Source organism: Scyliorhinus torazame, chromosome 2 (genome assembly GCF_047496885.1).
Source record: "Scyliorhinus torazame isolate Kashiwa2021f chromosome 2, sScyTor2.1, whole genome shotgun sequence".
Taxonomy (NCBI): domain Eukaryota; kingdom Metazoa; phylum Chordata; class Chondrichthyes; order Carcharhiniformes; family Scyliorhinidae; genus Scyliorhinus; species Scyliorhinus torazame.
This window is the reverse complement of record NC_092708.1, coordinates 271,741,070-271,762,353: the sequence shown is the minus strand read 5'-3', so window position 1 is coordinate 271,762,353 and position 21,284 is coordinate 271,741,070. Positions and strand designations below refer to the sequence as shown.

Below are 21,284 nucleotides of genomic sequence, written 5' to 3'. Positions count from 1 at the left end.
AACTCAGCAGAGATAAACTCCATCAGCTTCTCTGTCGACGATTGGCCCAGCGTTGGCAATCCTGCTGGGTCCGCCATGTTCAGGTCTGGGTCCCCATGTGGGAATCCCTGTTCTGGGGTTGGGGCCTTCCTCTCTTTGTTCTTGCTGACCTGCGGCCTGGCTGTTGGTTTCCTGGCATCTTGGTCGGTTGGTTAGCGAGTGGGGCTACGTGAGGGAGATTTTTCGTACTTTTGGTGCCTGTATGACGGGTTAAAATGTTTTAATGAGAAGCTTCTAGGAGAGAACCACCTTTCATGCAACCTCTTAGCTCATGGCCGCCACCCGCGGTCCCATTCTGGCTACAAGACCAGCCCAACTCAGTTGTGACTGTGTTTATATCGTGTGGCTGCTTGGCATGCCAGCTCGGGTGTCTCACATTGTCATGGGGAAGTGGAAGCCCTTTTTAAGATCAGATTATGGGCTTCCCTTCCAATCAGTGAGTATCACAAGCAGACAGCAGTTTTTGTGTGGTCGGGAGAGAAGCTGCTTGACTTTGAGCTGCCATAGCCAGATGAGGGAGGGAGATTGGCCCTATCGAAGAGACACATCCCACAGGCACTTAAGAAATGTAGGAACATAGGACTTGGGAGCAGGAGGAAGTTATTTGGCCATTGCCTGCACCGCCATTCGATAAGATCATGATTGATCTTGTTATGATCTTAACTCCCCTTTCTTGTCAGTCCTCCATAACCCATGATTCAATTGTCTATCAGAAATCTGTCTATAATGGCGGCAAGGTGGCGCAGTGGTTAGCGCTGCTGCCTCATAGTGCCAAGGACCCAGGTTTCATCCCGGCCTCGGATCACTGTCCGTGTGGAGTTTGCACATCCTTCCCCTGTCTGCATGGGCCTCAGCCCCCAGAACCCAAAGATGTGCAGGGTAGGTGGATTGTCCATGCTAAATATTTCTCCTTAATTGGAAAAAAAAATAATTGGGTACTTTAAATATTTTTAAAAACTCTGTCTATAACGCTGCATTTAATAAATTCAATGACCCAGTCTCCACTGCTTTCTGGGGAAGAAAATCCCCCATAGTAATGATCGTCTAAGTGAAAAAAATTCTCGTCATCATAAAATGGAGACCTCTTATTTTTAAAGACCTTGGGGGGTCACATGATGCGAACATGGAAATAGCTGTGTTTCTATGAGCACTGGAGTGACTCAGCCTATTATCCTTCTATTTATTGCGCTCACACAGTTCATGCTGAACTAATCAGAGTATGAGAACTCCATAATTTGTCCCTGGAAGATTTCTGGCTAAATGTTGGTGACAAAATGCTGACGTGGGGTTTGATGAAGTTCGAAGACGCCTGAAGGCCAGTGGAGTACAATATGCCGTACTGTATCCTGCTACAGTGAAGGTGACAAAAAGGGCAGTCATAAGTGAAGTGTCTGGGGTGGAGCCAACTCCTCGACATGGTGACTTAGTGAGCAGAACACTCAAAGGCATTTCAAATGATGACTGCTGACATTAAGGTAATTAACAAGAAACTCAGTCTGTTACAAAATATCAGTGCTCATACTATAGAACTGCAGAATACTGGTAAAAGGTTTGACAAAGCAGAGGAGAGAATTAGTACTGTTAAAAATGCAACTTCCTTGGTAGAGGCCCGCCTGCAATCCTTGGAGATGCATGCTAGGTCAGAATTTCTTGACAACCTGGAAAAGCAAGGCCAGAGGAAGAATGTCAGGGTTGTCAGAAGGAACTGAGAGTAAGTTTTCAGTTAAATTCTTTTGAGAGCTGGCTACTACGTCGTCTTCATTTCGAAACAAAAGTGGGCACATTAAATTAGGAAGGGCTCTTGAGGCCTAGGGACAACCAATGACCCCGGCCTGTAATTATCTGTATTCATAAATTCAAGGATTGACAAAGAGTATTGGAGTAAGGTAGACATAGTGGGTCTTGCTCTGTGAAGGGGCAAAAGTTTTTTTTTCTCTCAAGATTTCCTGGCAGCGATACATCAGAAACACTTGGGGTTTGATGAAGTTCGAAGGCGCCTGAAGGCCATTGGAGTACAATATGCCATACTGTATCCTACTACACCGAGGGTGATATCCGACAACTCTATAAAGACTTTAGACAATCCGTCTAAAGCCTTGGCTTTTGTGAACTCCATTGAAAGCAATAATTTGGAGTGACAAACTGCAGTTCACTGTAGAATCTGGACTCTATCCCTTGTCATTGTAACTCCTTCCTGTTTATGTTGGTATTTTTCATCCTTACAGGGATGATTTAGCAATTGAGCACTACCATGAATGTTTATCCTTAAGAATGACCGGACAGGATATCAATCTGTCTGAAATGAAACTTACTCCATGGCATGCTCCTTCTAATTAAGAAGTCTTGCAACACCAGGTTAAGGGTACATCATGGCTTTCTAATTAAGGAATATACTGTGCTGGTTGTATGACACTAGGGCTGTATGAAGAATATCCTTCTTCCTTTCTTTGCATCCCTACGCTTATAATGGAAGTATATGTTTTCAGATCTCCTTTGCTCTGATATTGATGAATATGAGTAGTGCCACTGCTGGAAAGTGGGTGTGTGGATTAAGTCTCAATAGGAAGGGTTAGAATGCAGAAACGCCATTTTTGTGGCATATTTTGTTGTCTCTCTTTTAAGGAGAAAAATTCCTTGGTGTAATGATGGAAAGTTTGTAGGTACAGCCCTAGGGTCTTACAATTGTTGAGGATAGCCCCCTAGAGCTATTGGATTCGGGTGGCTTTATTTTTTATTATTTTGGGATTAAAGAATTGTTAATTGGTTCCTGAAAGGGTACAGATAAGTTTCATATGTCTTAGAAAAAGACTTTATAAATGACGTGTCACTGGCGTTTCCGGTAAGGCTGGAGACAGGGCAAGTATTTTTTGATGCATGCCTGAACAGGTATCACTATCCTGTACTCTCTTTGGCTGAATAAGCAATGGCAGTAGCTAAATTAAATTATTTGTTCCAATTAAGCAGCAATTTAGTGTGTCCAATCCACCTAACCTGCACATCTTTGGGTTGTGGGGATGAGATCCACGCAGACACGGGGAGAATGTGCAAACTCCACAATGACAGTGACCCGGGGCTGGGATCGAACCCGGATCCTCAGCGCCGTCGGCAGCAGGAGTAACCACTAGGTCACCGTGGCACCCCGTCAGTAGCTACTTTGAAACTCTGCTCCTGGAATGTACGGGAGATGCATCACCGTACTGGGCTAATGGTAAGATTCTTGGCAGTGTGGATGAGCAGAGAGATCTCGGTGTCCATGTACATAGATCCCTGAAAGTTGCCACCCAGGTTGAGAGGGATGTTAAGAAGGCGTACGGTGTGTTAGCTCTTCTTGGTAGAGGGATTGAGTTTCGGAGCCATGAGGTCATGTTGCAGCTGTACAAAACTCTGGTGCGGCCGCATTTGGAGTATTGCGTGCAATTCTGGTCGCCGCATTATAGGAAGGATGTGGAAGTATTGGAAAGGGTGCAGAGGAGATTTACCAGAATGTTGCCTGGTATGGAGGGAAGATCTTATGAGGAAAGGCTGAGGGACTTGAGGCTGTTTTCGTTAGAGAGAAGAAGGTTAAGAGGTGACTTAATTGAGGCATACAAGATGATCAGAGGATTGGATAGGGTGGACAGTGAGAGCCTTTTTCCTCGGATGGTGATGTCTAGCACGAGGGGACATAGCTTTAAATTGAGGGGAGATAGATATAAGACAGATGTCAGAGGTAGGTTCTTTACTCGGAGAGTAGTAAGGGCGTGGAATGCCCTGCCTGCAACAGTAGTGGACTCGTCAACACTAAGGGCATTCAAATGGTCATTGGATAGACATATGGACGATAAGGGAATAGTGTAGATGGGCTTTAGAGTGGTTTCACAGGTCGGCGCAACATCGAGGGCCGAAGGGCCTGTACTGCATTGTAATGTTCTATGTTCTATTAAAAGGAAAAAGATTCTGTCTTTCCTTAAAAATGAGAAAGTATACGTAGCTTTGTTACAGGAAACTCATTTGGATGACGAGCACTAGATGTTGAAGCGGGATTGGGTGGGGCAGGTGATTTTTGCCTCATTCTCAGCTAGTAGCTGGGTGAGGTTGAGAATTTAGTCAATAAGAATATGCCCTTTTAGACTGGAGAACTGTGTGAAGGACAGTGGGGAAGATATGTTATCGTTAAGAACGCTACATGGGGAAAGTACTTTGATAATGAATGTCTATGGCCCTCCAAACTACTCTTGATTTTGTTACTAAAGTCTTTATGAATTTTGCCGAATTAGCTTCATGGATAAGGACATCGTAATGGTCATGCCATCGTAATCCTTTAATGGAAATACTTCCTAATACAAGGAATTCTCCCACTCAATAGACAAAGGCATCATTATGCGAGGATATGGGATACTTGGATGTTTGTAGATCATTGCATCCCAAAGATAAAGAGTTAACCTTCTCTGCTCCCCACCAATGTAATACTGGAATTGATTATTTTTTCATGCTCAAAACAATATTACATTCAGGGGCCTCCTGCTCTATAGGTAGCATTGTAGTCTCTGATCATGTCCCAGTCTTATTGGAATTTTTATTCAGGGGATTTATCCTCAGTCTAGATCTTGGAGATTTAATGCAACTCTGCTTAAGAATCATAATTTTATGTTGTACTTTAAGGTCAAATTTGATCTCTTCTATTCAGCCAATTCTCTCTGAAGTAAGCCCTCCAATCCTGTGGAAAACTTGTAAGGTGCTTCGTCTTTTTGTATATGGCCAGCAAAAAGCGTAATACGCTGGAGTGACAGCACCAGCTTGAGGTAAAATTGGCCGAAACAGAGAGGGAGTGTTGGAGGAATCCTAGCCATTCAATACTGAAAAACATTAGCGCAGTCCAAACAGCCCCGGACTCCTTGCTGACACAACATGCCAGGAGGAGTATAAAGTTTGCCAAACACAAGCTATATGAGTTTGGAAATAAAATGAGTAGTTATTTGGCTTTCCTTACTAAGAAGAAGGTGTACAGTAGGGCTATTTCCACTGTGCTAGATTCCAAGGGTAATAGGATTATTAAGACGGAGGATATTAATAGGGCATTTAAAAGCTTCAATGCTGATTTATATCAATCATGTCAGTTGAGGGATGTGCTAGTAAATATGGAGCGTTTTTACCTCTTCCTTTAAATTCCCAACAATATTTGTGGACCAACGGTCGACCCTAAATGCTCCCATTTCTGAGGGGGGAAATGGTATTTGCCTTGAGAGATCTTCAGTCCGTTAAGGCTCCAGGACCTAATTTGATGAAAATGTGAAAAAGGAGGAGAATAAAAATATTTTTTTAAAAAAGGCTCCAGGACCTGATGGCTTTGGGAGTGAATTTTATAAGGAATTTAAAGACTTGCAAATAGACCTCTGGTATGTATAATCATTCATTCGAAGCAGGTCTGCTGCCTCAGGCGCTTCGAGAAGCGACTATCTCCTTAATTTTGAAGTCCGGTAAGAACCCTGAGGAATGTGCATCATCTAGGCCGATTTCACTCTTGAATTGTTGTCTAGAAATGTAGACTTGAAAGTGTTGCGTCAGGAAGAAACCCTCCCACTGATCATCTGGAGCGAACAGACTGCATTCTTAAAGGGCTAAAATTCATGTAACAATGTTAAGAGATCAGTAAATATTATTCAGGTCTTCCAAAAGCAGGCGATAGACAGTTTAGTCTCGCCAAATGCAGAGAAAGCCTTTGACCGAGTGGAGTGGAATTATTTATGCTACATGCTGCAGAACTTTGGAGTGGGAGGGGAGTTCGTGAAGTGGATACAAGTGATTTATTCAAATTCCCTGGCAGCAGTTCTTACTAACTGTTATAGATCTGATCATTTTAATCTTCAGCAAGGGAATAGGCAGGACAGGGATGCCATTATCACCATTATTGTTTGCAATAGCTATTAGCCCTGATCAGAGGCAATTAGACAGAATCCTTGTGGTGTTTGGGTTGTCTACATAGAATCATTGGAATTTGGAGCGGAAGTAGGCAATTCGAGCCTGCTCCGCCATTCAATCAGATCATGGCTGATCTCTTCCTGGTCTCAAATCCAATTCCCTACCTGTTCCCCGTATCCCTTTAACCCGTTTTTAAAATCAGAAATATATCTATCTCCTTCTTCAAAACAATTAAAGACACTGATTCCACCGCACCACGGACAGCGAGTTCCATAAATTCATCATCCTCTGCTAGAAGTAGTTCCTCCTCATCTCGGTTCTAAATCTACTGCCTCAATCTGTATCTGTGACCTCTTGTTCTAGATTGCCCCATAAGGGGGAACATTTGGTTTACATTTAATTTATCAATCCCACTTACTATTTTACACACCTCAATCAGATCCCCTCTCATCCTTCTAAACTCCAGTGAGTATAAGCCCAAACTGTTCAATCTCTCCTCATCCCCAAAATCAATCTGGTGAACCTCCTCTAAACTGCCTCCAATGCCGCCACATCCTTCCTCAAATAAAGAGACCAAAACCGGACACAATACTCCAGATGTGGTCTCACCAACACCCTATACAATTGCAACAACACTTCTCAACTTTTCTATTCCAGTCCTTTTTGCAATAAACGCTAACATTCCATTTGCCTTTTAATTACATGCTGTACCTGCATACCGACATTCTGCGATTCATGAACAAAGACACCCAGATCGCTCTGCCCAGACTCATTTTGAATCTAGTGGTGGGAAGCAACGTAAGATCACGTGGATGGTGTGTTGCTATTTGTGTCTAAGCCGGAAGTCTCTGTTCCTGCTATTATTGAGATTGTGGGTAGATTTGGCTCCTTCTCGGCTATAAAATTAACTTTGTGAAATCCGAGGCTGTGCCTCTGGGAAGGCTGAGAGGGAGGCCTACACCAAGCTGAAGACACAGGATAGACCCCACTATGTCCTCAGTGTGCCAAAAATGCAAACAAGTGAGAGGAGACTATACACATAGCCTGGTCCTGTGTCAAAACTAAATCCTACTGGTTGGGCATACTTTTAAAGAGCTTGAAAAGGGCAGCACGGCGGTGCGGTGGTTAGCATTGCTGCCTCACGGCGCCAAGGACCCGGGTTCGATCTCTGCCCCGGATCACAGTCCGTGTGGAGTTTGCACATTCTCCCCATGTCTGCGTGGCCCCCCCCCCCCCCCCCCAACCCACAGATGTGCAGGGTAGGTGGATTGGCCACGCTAAATTGTCCCTTAATTTGGAGAAAAACAATTAATTGGGTATTTTTAACAATAAAAAAAGAGCTTGAGAAGCTATTTGATACATTGATCCCTTTTTCTTGGTTCTGGGGCTCCCAGTCAAAAAGACAATTGACGCCAATGAGAAAAGGTTGTACAATATCCTAACATTTGTAGCACCGAAGAATATCATTTGTTCCTGGATTAGCGATTGCCTCCCTCTGTTCAGAATTAGCATGAAATTATTATGGAATGCATCCCAATGGAATTTCTAAACTGTGCACTCCGATCCAAATTGGATGCATTCCAAAAAATGTGGGGCCGCTATCTCAAATACTCAGGCTCCATAACGCCTGACTTCTCCTACAAGGTTTTCTGTAGGTTATGTAGTTCCGCCTCTAATATACTAAACACGAGGGTGTGCACCACTTTGCCAAGTTTTCTTCGCGTTATCCTTTTTTCCCCCACCCACCCTATTACTTGTCCTCTCTACTTTTTTTAAATATATGGAAACACCAGGTTTACTGAACCAGCTGCGTTGGTTTCCTTGTGACTGTCATGTACCAGTTTTGAGGGTGTGTTGTATTGTTTATAAAAATGGAAAAACCCTAATAAAAATGTATTGTTTTTAAAAATGGAAAACCCCTAATAAAAATGTATTTTTTTAAAAAAAGCCAAGTTTACTGAACCAACTACATTGGTTTCCTCATGACTGTCCTGTACCAGTTTTGAGGGCGTGTTGTATTGTGTATAAAAATGGAAAAACCCTAATAAAAATGTATTTTTAAAAAAACTACCAGGTTTATTGAACCAACTGCATTGGTTTCCTCATGACTGTCCTGTACCAGTTTTGAGGGCATGTCCTTCGTTCTGTTGCCCAAGTTCTTTCAAAGAGCATGGTTATGGGCTCCTCATGTGCACTATGGTTTATCTGCATGTATCCTACAACATAATATTTTATCAGCATGTATAGGGTTTGAATTCTGTTGGCCCTCTTAACATTGTAAACATGGTTTGATTATGGACAATTTGGCAGCATGCTGTTGGTGTTCATGCCAGGTTGTAAATGACCTATCACTGTTTGTTTGCAATATAATGAGACCCATGGTTATGATGGTGAAACTTTCAGCCATATGGACATGGTGGATTTCAGAAGATTTGCCCTGGTTCAGCCAGGTCAGGCTTTGTGCTGGTATTGGCTTTAGGAAACTCTTTGAAAACTAAGGAAAGGTGTCTGGAGGTGATCATTCAAAGTTATTACTTGATGAACGAGAAAATGTGAACCCATTGGAAGCTGGGAGCAACTATGGACTGTTATAAGGACTGTAATTCGAGGGAGATTTTGACATGTGATTCGTTTGAAAAAAGAACATTCCTTTCTGTAGTTTAAAGTGTAAGTTGCCTACAAAAGGAAAATAGAGCCTAGTCAATATTTATTTTTTAGCCATTTGTTAAAAGAGAAGTTTTAAAATGAGAAATCATTTCACTTCCAGTTCAGCTATTAGCTGGAAGTTTGATTTTTTTAAAAAGTTATTGATCTGTATGACGATTGTAACCGCAGTAAGGCACGTGCATAGCCACCATCTTTATAGGACGCAATGTGCAGCAGAGAACATGTGCAGACACAATAAAAACAGAAAATACTGGACATGCACAGCCGATCTGGCAGTATCTGTGGAGGGAGAAACAGAGTTAACGTTTCATGTTGAATATCACCCTTCTTTGGAAGAAGAGTCCTATTTGACTTGCAATATTAACTCTCTTTCTCTCTCCACGGATGCTGCAGACCTGCCGAGTTTTTCCAGCATTTTGTTTTTATTTTAGATTTCCAGCATCTGCAATATAAGTATGTGCAGCCATCCTGAGCCAGGAATCTGGATGAGAGGGGTTTCACTGAGTCTTCTGTCATAGGGGGAGTATAGAAAGCTTGGCTGAAATGATAAGTTTTACAAACTACTTCAAAGCATTGATTTTCATATTTAAATGATGTATTATAGTTTGAGAAACACTGCTTTGGAAGGTTGTAAGGCTCATGGCCAGCTCCAACCCCTACAATCAATCCCACCCACTGCTGCTTTTATAGTAAATTTCCCCTCACCCCCGCTGTCGCCAGCACCTCCAACCCAACCCCTGCCAAACCAAAGAGTACCTTATTTTTTTTATTGAAAATTTAAAGCACCCAATTTTTTTTTTCCAAATAAGGGGCAATTTAGCATGGCCAATTCACCTACCGTACACATCTTTGAGTTTTGGGGTTGAGATCCACACAAATATGGAGAGAATGTACAAACTCCACACTGGCAGTGACCTGGGGCTGGGATTGAACCCAGGTCCTCAGCGTGCCACCGTGTCGCCCTCAAAGAGTATCTTATTTTATCTAATAAGAGTTAGTCATTCTACTCTTGTTGTACATGACTGAGTCCGTGCCAATCTCTCATTCAACATTGTTCTCCTTCAAGAGGGATAGTGCATCAAGGCTCCTAGAGAAAAATGGCAGCTTTCAAAATTAATTCTCTGAGAAGCTAGCTGGTGGAAGATAGGAACCCTGCATAGGTTAAGGAGCAGGTGAGTTTGTAACGTGCAGATGTTGACTTGATGGTCGATGTGACTTTATATTTTCCAGGCCAGGGTCCTCTTTATTCTGGTTTTTCTGGCTAATGTCATCATTATTGTCGCCTTTCGGTACCGAAGGAAACCACAGCTTAAAGGCAAGTTCAGCTCTTTGGGTTTGATACTAAATGCTGCTGAAAATATTATCTCTTGTCCAGTTGCTCTCAGCTGAACTATACACTGGAGAAATACTCTAATTTTAACCAGGATAAATGTTCAAGAAAATATCCAGCCCCGTTGAAGATGCGTCTCTGCAGCTCCCTCGGGTTTACTGAGTGTGTCCAGTGAGATTTATACACTGGGGGAGGGACGGGTGGTCATTATAATTATGGTGGAAAAGTGGCAATTTGTAGGGTTGCAAAAGTTCACCGTGCCTATATCGGTCCCTTTAAGCTGCACTCCCATATGCAGCTGCACAGAACTTTAAAGAGGGCACACACTTAACTCGCACATTCACTCCAAAAAGAAAAAGAGGGTACATTGTTGGTAACTATACTAATATTGAATTAGTAATGATATCAGTGAGTGGAAAAATTAGGCTGGGGGTATATGATCAGAAAGCAGCCATTTCACACCATAACCTACAGTTAAAATGACCCCTCTCACATTGCCCCAGATCGATGTTAAATCTGGGAATTGCAGCCAGCGAGGCAGGTGGGATTGCTGCGGTTAGCTGAAGCATCCAGAGAAAGTGGCAGTGGAAGTATTTCCTGCCCCTAACGTTATTGCTGCTGCCTCACAGAGCCAGGGATCCGGGTTCAATTCGGCCTTGGGTGACTGTCTGTGGAGTTTCTCCCCGTGTCTGCGTGGGTCGTCTCTGGGTGCTCCGGTTTCCTCCCACAGTCCAAAGATGTGCAGATAAGGTGTATTGGCCATGATAAATTGCCCCTTACTGTCCAAAGATGTGCAGGTTAGATGAGTTAAGGGGAAAGGGCGGAGAGTAGGCCTAGGTAGGGTGCTCTTTCAGAGGGAGGGGTGGTATATAAAACACTGCTACAACCAGTGGTATCTCAAATGAGGGTGGAAAATTAGGGGGAAACCCAGAAGAGGACGAAACAAAAGAATCAGAAGAGAGATTGGGCGTATTTTATTTTTACACAGTTAAGTTCTGATTTGGAATGCAATGCTTGAAAGAGTGGTTGGAAAAGATTCAATAGTAACTTTTAAAAGAGAACTGCATAAGTACCTGTAAAGTTGAAGTTTGCAGAATTATTGGGAAAGAGCTGAGGAGTTTAGAATAGAATTTACAGTGCAGAAGGCGGCCATTCGACCCATCGAGTCTGCACCTTGGAAAGAGCACCCTACCTAAGTCCACACCTCCACCGTATCCCAGTAACCCCACCTAATCTTTTTGGACACTAAGGGTAATTTAGTAGGGCTAGTTGGGCAGCTCTTTCAAAGAGCCGGACTAGTATAATGATCTGAATGGCCGCCTTCTGTGCTGGATGATTCTTTGACATTCACTTATTTTTAAAACCTTGAGAATGAAATCATTTTATAAGAAATTAATGCAATTTTCTTTTCCACACTAGAGAGCTCTGGTGTCTTCACTCTGACAATATTTTCATTTCATGTGTTATGCAAGACAAACATATTCTACTATCCTGTATTGCTGTTCACTTGCTACGTGGCTGTGGGTGAGTATTTAACACTTGGTGTCCATGCATTATTCCCAGTAGCTGATCTGTCGGCTGGTTTATTGCACATTGCAACAAGTCTCGTTGGACTTCTTTTCAAATGTGGTGCAGTGTTATTATGGCAACATTGCCTCCAATATCTTTCATTTAAGGAGGAACATGGGCTATTTTTCTTCTTGTCTTGCCCCACATTCTGTTTGATGACTAATTTTATTTTCCCCTCCGTTCTTCCACATCTTACATGTAGAGTTGCTCGCTGTAGCTGGATATATTCCTGGAGTTTTCATTACATAACTGCTCACCTCCAGCAGTCAAACCCACAGGCTATGGTCACCTGAAATGTCCATCTTTCCAGAGCCTTGCCTTCCCATACCGATTGGATGATATTTATCTGTCGGTTACACAGTCTCCTTGCCCCATTGCCCAAGTTTTTATTACTGATACTCAATGTTCCCTCTCTATTTTGTTTAAGTGCACTGTTGATTTAAGTCCCTTTAAACTTAAAGATCCAACTTTTCTGCATGGGGAATTACTAATCTCAATTTTTGTTCAAGCCCTGATGATTTTTCTCCCAGTTTCTTTGAAGCACAGAATAATCTTTAATTCTTGGAGACTCCAGGGCAATCTTAGAGGGCAACCCAAAACCGCGAAATATGTCGGAATGCCATTCTATGAGGGAGTTGGACAAAGTAACCTGGAATGACCTACCCTCTCTTGGTTTCCACTTCATGCCCCCCCTATCTTTCAGATTGGAAGATTGTACTTATCGCTCCGCTAATTGAGAAAAATGAAAGCAGCAACCAGGGAATTATTGGTCCATTAACCTAACATCTGCTGTCAGGAAATTACTAGAGTTCATCATAAAGGATAGGGTGACTGAATACCGTAAAAACTTTACTAGAAATTAGGAGTAGGCCACTCGGCCCTTCGAGTCTGCTCCACCATTCAATATGATCATGGCTGATTCTCTATCTCAACACACTGCCCCTGCGCTCTCCCCATACTCCTTGATACCTTCAGAATCTAGATATCTATTTCCTTCTTAAATATATTCAGTGACTTGGGGCAGACTTTTTAAAGAATTTTCAGCGTTGGCTCTGGCGGCAAAAGTGGAGGAAATCCCACAAGCTGCCTTGCTGGATTTTCCCGCTGTATTTTTAAACTCTTTGAAAAGAAGATCCTGGTGGCGGGTCCCACGACATGATGCTGGCCGGGTGGGCTTATTCATGACCCGGGTCTGTATTTATCAGTGTGCCCCTGGTGCATTCTGTTCACCAGTTCCCAGTTTGTCAAAACCTGTTGTAAACCCCATTGACGTGACGTCGAGCCAGCGGCAGGGGGAATTCCCTGCTTGGGAGGAATGATACAGCAGGGAGGCCTGTTAAGTGTATTTAAATGTCATAATCGAGCAGGGAAATCCTGCCCCCACCACCATTCCTGCATGTTGAAAATGGGGCAAAAAGTCCCCTCTTGGCCTCTATAGCCATCTATTGTAGAGAATTCCAATGGTTCTGAGTGAAGAGGTGTCTCTTCATCTCAGTCCTAAATGGCCTACCCTGTAACCTGAGCGTGTGACGTGCTCCCCCCACCGGTCAGAGGGAACACCATACCTGCATCCAGTCTGTCCTGCCCTGTAAGAAATTTATATGTTTCGATTAGATATCTTCTCGTTCTTCTTAATTCCAGTGAATACAGCCACAGTCAACCCAATCTCTCCTGAGAGCCTGGCATTGATTTGTCAATGCTAGGTTATGCCTGATGAACCTGACTGAATATTGTTAAGAGGTCATTAAAGTAATGGACTGGAGAATGTCCACGGATGTTATTTATATAGACTTCCAGAAGGCATCTGATACAAGTATTTGCTAGAGGAAACCAGGACAAAAACAAAAGACAGAAAAAGGAATAAGAAAAGCGATGGGCAGAGAAACCAAGGGTCAGATTCAAACAGGGCCAGTGATAAATATTGGGAGCGAGACAAGTAATGTTCAAAAGACAAGCTTAAAGGCTTTGTGCCTTAACGCACAGAGCATTCGCAATAAACTGGATGAACTAATCTCATAAATAGACATAAGCGAGTATGATGTAATCAGGATTATGGTAACATGGTTCCAGGGTGACTGAATGTCCAGTATCGAGGAAGGACAGACAAAAAGTAAAAGGCAGTGGAGTGGCAGTGCAGGTTAAAGGGTAAATTAACGCGGGCAGCACAGTGGTTAGCACTGCTGCCTCACGGCACCGAGGACCTGGGTCCGAACCCGGCCCCGGGTCACTGTCCGTGTGGAGTTTGCACATTCTCCCAGTGTCTGTGTGGGTCTCACCCCCACAAACCCAAAGATGTGCAGACTAGGTGGATTGGCCACGCTAAATTGCCCCTTAATTGGAAAAAAAAGAATTGGGTACTTTCATTTTATTTTTAAAAAGGAAATTAATGCAACAGTGAGAAAGGAAATTAGCTCTGACAATGTGGAATCTGTATAGGTAGAGCTGAGAAACACCAAGGGGCAAAAAACATTAGTGGGCATCGTATATAGACCCCCAAACTGCAGTGATGATGTTGGGAATGGAATTCAACAGTCACTGAAGGTGCAGCAGACAAATGGTATGTTGGCCTTCATAGCAAGAGGGTTCGAGTACAGGTGCACGGATGTCTTGCTGCAATTATACAGGGCCTTGGTGAGGCCATGCCTAGAATATGGTGTGCAGTTTTGGTCTCCTTATCTGAGGAAGGACCTTCTTGCTCTAGGGCAGTGAAGGTTGACCAGAATGATTCTTGGGACTGACGTATGAGGAGAGATTGAAATGGTTAGGATTGTATTCGCTGGATTCAGAAGAATGAGGGGGAGATCTCACAGAATCTATAAAATTCTAACTGGACTAGACAGGGTATATGCAGGAACGATGTTCCAGATGGTGGGTGTGTCCAGGACCAGAGGTCACAGTCTGAGGATACGGGGTAGACCATTTAGGACAGAGATGAAGAGAAATGTCTTAACCCAGAGTGGTCGGCCTGTGGCAACCAATTCCACAGGAAGTAGTTGAGGTCAAAACATTGCATGTTTTCAAGACGTAGATAGATATAGCAGTTATGGCGGCGAAGGGGATCAAAGGATATTGGGGGGGGGGAAAGCGGGATTAGGCCATTGAGTTGGATGATCAGCCATGATCATAATGAATGGTAGAGCAGGCTCAAACGGCCAAATGGCCTCCTCCTGCTTCTATTTTCTAGGATTTGAAGTCATGTTTCAGCTATACAAAATCTTGGTTAGACTACTGGAAAACATTTGAGCAGTTTTGGAGAGTGCCTCTGAGGGCAGATATATTGACCTTGGAGGGGAGGGAGTGGCAGATAGATTTAACAACATGATACCTGGTCTTCCAAGGATTTAATTAAGTGAAGAAATGACACAAAATAGGATTGTATTTCCTGGAATTTAGAAGGTTAAGGGGTTATTTTATTACAACGTTTCAAGAGACTAATGAGAACAGATGCAGTAAAATAGAAACTATTTCTGTGAGTTGGAGAGCCTGGAACCAAGGGGAAGACTCTAAAGATAGAGTCAGACCTTCCAGGAGTGAAATTAGGAAACACTTCTTCACACAAAGGATGGTAAAAGTTTGGAACTCTATTCTGAGCAATTGATGCTAAATCAATAGTTAACTTAAATCTGAGATTGCTGGACATTCATTCTCTAAATGGTATTGGGGATATGGGGCAAAGTCTGGAGTTAGGTCACAGATCAGCTATGATCTCACTAAATTACAAAACAGGCTCACAGGGCTAAGTGGACTCCTCCTGCCTACAACCTTCCGCAATCACTGCACTCTTTCAATTCTGTCCTCCTGTGCACAGCTAAAGAGGGCAATTTCCTCCACTGTTGGTTGCCTGAACCCTCATTTCTTCCCGAAACTCATCCTTTAAGTCCACCCTTTAAAATTACCTCTTGGACCCAGGTTTTGAGCACCCTGTCCTAATATCTCTATGCCAATTACTTAGTGCTAATGCTCCTGTGAAGCACCTGGGAATATTTTTACTGTATTAAAAGCAAATTAATGCCGCATGGTACACTTCCAAAGCTTTGGATCTGACCACTCTTGCATGCTGAACACATCTTTGTGATTAATGTTAAACTCTACTTAATAAGCTATTATCATCATTTATCACATTTGATATAATTTAGAAGGGAGAAATCATTTTCAAGAAGGAGTGATGAAGGATACAAATACCAAACAGACAAAAACATTATTATCATAGAATCTCAAAGGATGCCGTTTGGCCCATCGAGTCTGCACCGGCCCTTGGAAAGAGCAACCTACTTAAGCCCATGCATCCACCCTGTAATCCAGTAACCTCAACTAACCTTTTGGACCAGTTCAGAACTGTGGAAGATCAAATGTGGATTGCCAAAAGTTTTAAGATACAGAAATGTTTTGATCGGTTTGGTTGGATCCTATTTTCCCTTGCGCTGTGTCACTTAAATCAGCATGTCTAACCATTGGAGAAATATGACTGATTCCTTGAGCCCTTGCATTTTGCTCTATGAAGCAGTTCTGTGATCCAGTATGTACTTTGTGGAAACATTGAACAAAACAGTTCTTCACAAGTGATCAAAGGTAAAAACACATCAGTTGTTCCCTCTGATGTTTATAAAATTCATGGAAGATTTGTTCACAAAGGAGAGAGACTGGTGTAGAAGGGAATATTTCCAGTTCTGCCCCAGCCCTCCAGTGTTTTGAACCTAATGTCAACTGCAAGCAGAGATTGGATGTAAAAGTCTCAGCATTCACTTTTCCCATGCTGCAGGGCCCTGGTTTGTTGGTGAAGTTATAGATGGTCAATTTGGAGCCTGCTTTGTCTTTGGAATCGTGGTGGATGGTCACTTCTTTGAGGGAAGCCTATCTTTCATCTTTGGAATCTTTCAGGTAAATGGACGGGCAGTGATTCACAATTGTCACTCTTGCTGCACTGATTGGCTTCATCAACACTCAACAATGTAGAGATCTATATTCCAGTTATTTGTTGTTTAACACTGATGTAACATTAAAAGTGTTGTGTGGACTATAGTTTCGATAGAGTAAATAAGGAGAAATTGCTTCCACTCGTGGGAGGATTGATAATCAGAATATTCAGGTTTAAGATTTGACACAAACAACCAGAAGGGAGATGAGTATTTTTTGGACCGCTCTTTCAGAGGCACGATGTGGTCCAATTTAAGATTCTGTAATTGACAAAAAGTGCAAAAAGCCTCCTGAATTATCTCATCATTTGAAATTAACCAATTTAGAATTAGCAATTTAATCTACTAATTGAATTATACCCCATAGTGCCCGTATTGTTACAGAGCCACCATATCTATTCATCAAGGGTACAACAGTGTGGTGATTATGTCATTGGACTAATAATCCAGAGAATGAGAATTTAAAAGGTGCCATGCTGTTGAAGAGTTTTAATTCAGTTTAAAATACCTGGTGTTTATTGCAAAGGGAATAAAATATAAAAATGGGGAAATTTTGCTGCAGTTGTATAGGGTCTTAGACCACATCTCTGGAGTACTGTGTGCAGTTTTGGTCTCCATACTTAAGAAAAGATATAATTGCAGTTGAAGCAGTTCCGAGAAGGTTCACTTCACCGATTCCTATGGTGAAGAGGTTACCTTATGAGGAAAGGTGGACCTGTATCCATTGGAGTTTATAATAATGTGGTGATCTTTTTGAAACCTATTGGTTCCTTAGGGGTTTTGACAGAAGAGTCTAGAACTAAGGGACACATTTTAAAAATAAGTGGCCTCCCATTTAAGATGGAGAGGAGAAAAATTGTTTTCTCCGCATCATTAGTCTGAGGAAACCTCTTTCCCAGAGAACAGTGGAGGCAAGGTCATTAAATATTTTTAAGGTCGTGTTAGATAGATTCTTGATTAAAAAGGGATAGTGGGTCTAGACCGGAAATGGAAATTGAGGCAGAAATTAGATCTTATCAAATGTCACTGCAGGCTCATGGGACTGAATGGCTTAGTCCTGCTCTTAATTCATATGTTCATGCATTGGGGGCTGGTGGAATTGTGGTAATGTCACTGGGCTAATAATTCAGAGACCTGGGCTAATGCACTGGGGACATGGGTTCAAATCCCACCACAGCAGCTGGTGGAAATTTAAATTAAATTAATTTAATGTTTTTAAAAATGTGGAATTGATCGTTTCTCGGCCTTTTGGCTAAGATGAGCGTGAGGTTAGCTGTAATGCCTGGATCTGGTATGTCCCTCTTGTGGAGACCATGAATTGGATTCAATTTTAATTGGTTTTTGGAGCAGGCAAGGAGCTGGATTGGGGGTTTCCCCCTGTCCATTCTGCGCTTTTGTTTTGTAACTCTGAAAAAGGAATTTAAAAATGTGAAATTGAAAGCTGGTCTCCGTAATGGCAACCATGAAACCTCATTGATTGTCATAAAAATCCATTGGTTCACCAATAGCCATTAGGGAAGGAAGTCTGCCATCTTTGTCTGATCTGGCCTACATGGGAGTCCAGATCCACAGTAATGTGGTTGACTCTTAGCTGCCCTCTGAAATGGCCGAACAAGTCACTCAGTTCATGGGCAATTGGGGATGGGCGACACCCACATCCAATGAAAGAAAGAAAAAACTTGTTGACCTTACCGGTCTGGCTAATACGTGATTCTAGTCTCCACACCAAGTGGCACTCAGTTGCATCAAGAGAGTCTACCACCACCCAGTTAGCAATGGATATTTTCTTTTCTAGTCAAAGACAAAACCTTATGATAGGAGTAATCCCAATTTGGGCAGAACAGGACACAGAGCTGAGACTTAGACAGGAAGGAGGGGGGACCCAGGAGAGGTGAGGAATGGGATTACTCATCCATTATCCCTACCAATCCACCTCTTTAATCTTAACAGGAAATGTCCCTTTTTAATACTATATTTAATATTTTCCCTTTCCTTTTCTATATCCAGCTGACACTGTTTAACATTCCACTGATGTGCTACCTATGTTGGTGTCTACTCCTTCGCTGTCGTGGGGCCTGCTTTCGGTCACACATCAAGTACACCGGTTGGATCAGGACTGTCCCCATGCACATCTTCATAGTGGTGCTTTTCATGTGGCAAGTCTACAGCTGCTACTTTTTGCTGATAACCTATGGGACAGCTGCCTTCTTCCTGTCTCCAGTAAGGACGTGGTCGGTGCCCTTGGCCCTGGTGCTTGTGTACAAGGCTTGGACTCTCAACAACTCCTCCATCAGAATGTTTAAAGCCGAAATGAAAAACTGCACCTACTCCTGATGGCCTGTTGAGGACAGCCCATGAGTTGAACACAGTGATCAAACATCTTGACTGCCAGTCTCGTATTGAAAATAAATCTTATCAAAATCACATAGGATGATTGAAGATAAATGCCATCAAATAATTCGTACCCATCTAAAAATAAACTGCAGTCAGGGAAGCAAACTGAAAATCTACTTGAATGCAAATGAAGATGATACTTAAGAAGGGGCCTGGTAGAATTGGCTCACATTTTACTTTGCCGTCACACCAAGTATCTTTTACAATGCCCGCTGGTCGGAACCTGAGGGACACTCTGTGTGGGTGTGGTGTGTGTGTGTGTGTGTGTGTGTGTGTGTGTGTATTGCCCTCTAGGAATGGAATATGCATTGCATCCTTTCCACAATATTCCTTCACTTCAGGACCTTGGAGTGGGTCGAATAAATCAATTGCTGCTGCCCCTGATCTCTGTATTGCTTCACCAGAACAATGTGCACTTTGAAGAGTGGGGGGTGTTGAACACACATGAAAAAACATTTGAAAGAATATTTTGTTAGGTATAATTCTGTAATTCTTCTGATTAATTTAATTCCGAAACAAATGCAACTTCATGAGACCAAAAGCAAAATGCTACGGTGCCGGGGGACTAAATGAAAAAGCAGAAAATGTTGAAAAACACTCAAGTACTGGCCACATCTGTGCGAAATCTTCAGTCTAAAACATTGGCTGTTTCTTCGCCTTTACTGATCAGAGATGCCGACCAGAGTTGCGATATTTTGGATGAGATTTTAAACTGACTGCCCTCTCACATTAGATGTAAAGATCAGGTCACTATTTCAAACAAAAGCAGGAGAATTTTCCTATTTCCTGCCCAATGCCTCCATCAAAAAGAGAGACTTGTATTTATATAATGCCTTTCACAACTACCAGACCTCCTGAAATACTCCTGAAGTAGAGTCACTATTGTAATGTAGGAAATACAGCAGCAAATTTGCACGCAGCAGTGGGACAGTGAACATCTAATCTGTTTTTGTGATTGGGTATAAACATTGACAAGGATGCAGGGAGAACTCCCCTGCTTTTATTCAAAATGGGATCTTTTAGATCCATCTTGGCTCAGATGGGCCTCAGTCTGATATCTCAAACAAAAAACACAACCTCAAAAAGTGCCGTACCACCTCAGTTCTGCACTGGAGTGTCAGCCTTGTTTTTGTGCTCAAGTCCTGGAGTGGGCCTTAAACGCACAACCTTCTGACTCCATGGCTGTGCCACAGCTAGCATGAAAAATAACACCGAAAATCAGATATCTCTGGGCAGCACGGTGGCGCAGTGGTTAGCACTGCTACCTCACGGCACCGAGGACATGGGTTCGATACCGACCCCAGGTCACTGTCCGTATGGAGTTTGCACATTTTCCCCATGTCTGCGTGGGTCTCACCCTCACAAGCCAAAGATGTGTAGGTTAGGTGGATTGGCCACAATAAATTGCCCCTTAATTGGAAAAAAAAGAATTGGGTAATCTAAATTTATTTTTTTTAAATCGGAGATCTCGACTTTATCATATTGCTGTTTGTAGGATGTTGCTGTGCATCAAAATTGACTGCTGTGTTTTCCTTGATCACTCCAGTGATTGTAAAATACTTTGGGATATCCTGAGGCTGTAACGGGCGCCATAGAAATTAATGTTCCTGTTTTTTCTCCACAGTTGCTGAGCATTTCCAGCATTTTCTGGGTTTTTTTTTTAAATTTGGCGAACTAATCTCATATGTTGTAATCTTACAATAAAGAATTCTTTAAACCATTTACTAAAATGATTATCCCGTGAAGCACTGATTCAAAACTCTATACTTTGGAAACACTATTTCAGAGATCTTGTACATTTTGAACACATAAGTTGAATCATCTGGGTCTTCTTGCATAGAAGAATTCCTATTTCCATTTTAGTGTGAGAATATATTGCTTGTTGCCTAGGGAGACATTTTGAAAAAAAATAAATGAGAAATTGAATGATGTTTAGATGTTGTCAAATGTTGTATAAAACATGCCTGTCTTATCCAATTCACTGCTGCGCATTCAATAACATTGTATTTATATAGCACCTTTAATGTGATATAACATCCCAAGGTGCTTCTCAGAAACCTAAACAAACAAATCTTGAAATGAAACACCTTTTAGGAGATATTACGACAAATAACAAAAAGCTTCATCAAAGAGGTAGATGTCTTAAAGGAGGCAGAGGTTTGGGGGATAGAATTCCAGCGCTTAGGGTATAGAAAGCTGAAGGCACAGTCACCAGCTATGGAGTGCTTAATATCAACAATGGCAAGAGGAATACAGATTTTTGTTACAAGTTACAGAACTGAACTAGATTTATGGGGTTAGGATACATGGCAAACCGGCTGGAGGGGCTGACTGGCTTCCTCCTGTTCCTATAAACCTTGATAATAATAATAATAATGACCTTTTATTGTCACAAGTATGAAGTTACTGTGAAAAGCCCCGAGTCGCCACATTCCGGTGCCTGTTTGGGTAAGCTGGGATTTGAACCCGTGCTG

General features: G+C 42.4%; 1 protein-coding gene across 4 annotated transcripts in view; it reads left to right on the top strand.

The window, feature by feature from the left end:
* Window positions 1–20,740, top strand: part of tmem62 (transmembrane protein 62) — a 106,920-nt gene extending 86,180 nt beyond the window's left edge. For all 4 annotated transcript variants that reach the window (XM_072487526.1, XM_072487535.1, XM_072487553.1 and 1 more), the window contains 4 exons: window positions 9,835–9,919; window positions 11,354–11,458; window positions 16,263–16,381; window positions 18,424–20,740. In XM_072487526.1, coding sequence (XP_072343627.1) covers window positions 9,835–9,919; window positions 11,354–11,458; window positions 16,263–16,381; window positions 18,424–18,750 — 636 coding nt within the window. In that variant the 3' untranslated portion in view covers window positions 18,751–20,740. The remainder of the gene's footprint in view (window positions 1–9,834; window positions 9,920–11,353; window positions 11,459–16,262; window positions 16,382–18,423) is intronic.
* Window positions 20,741–21,284: the final 544 nt, after the last annotated feature.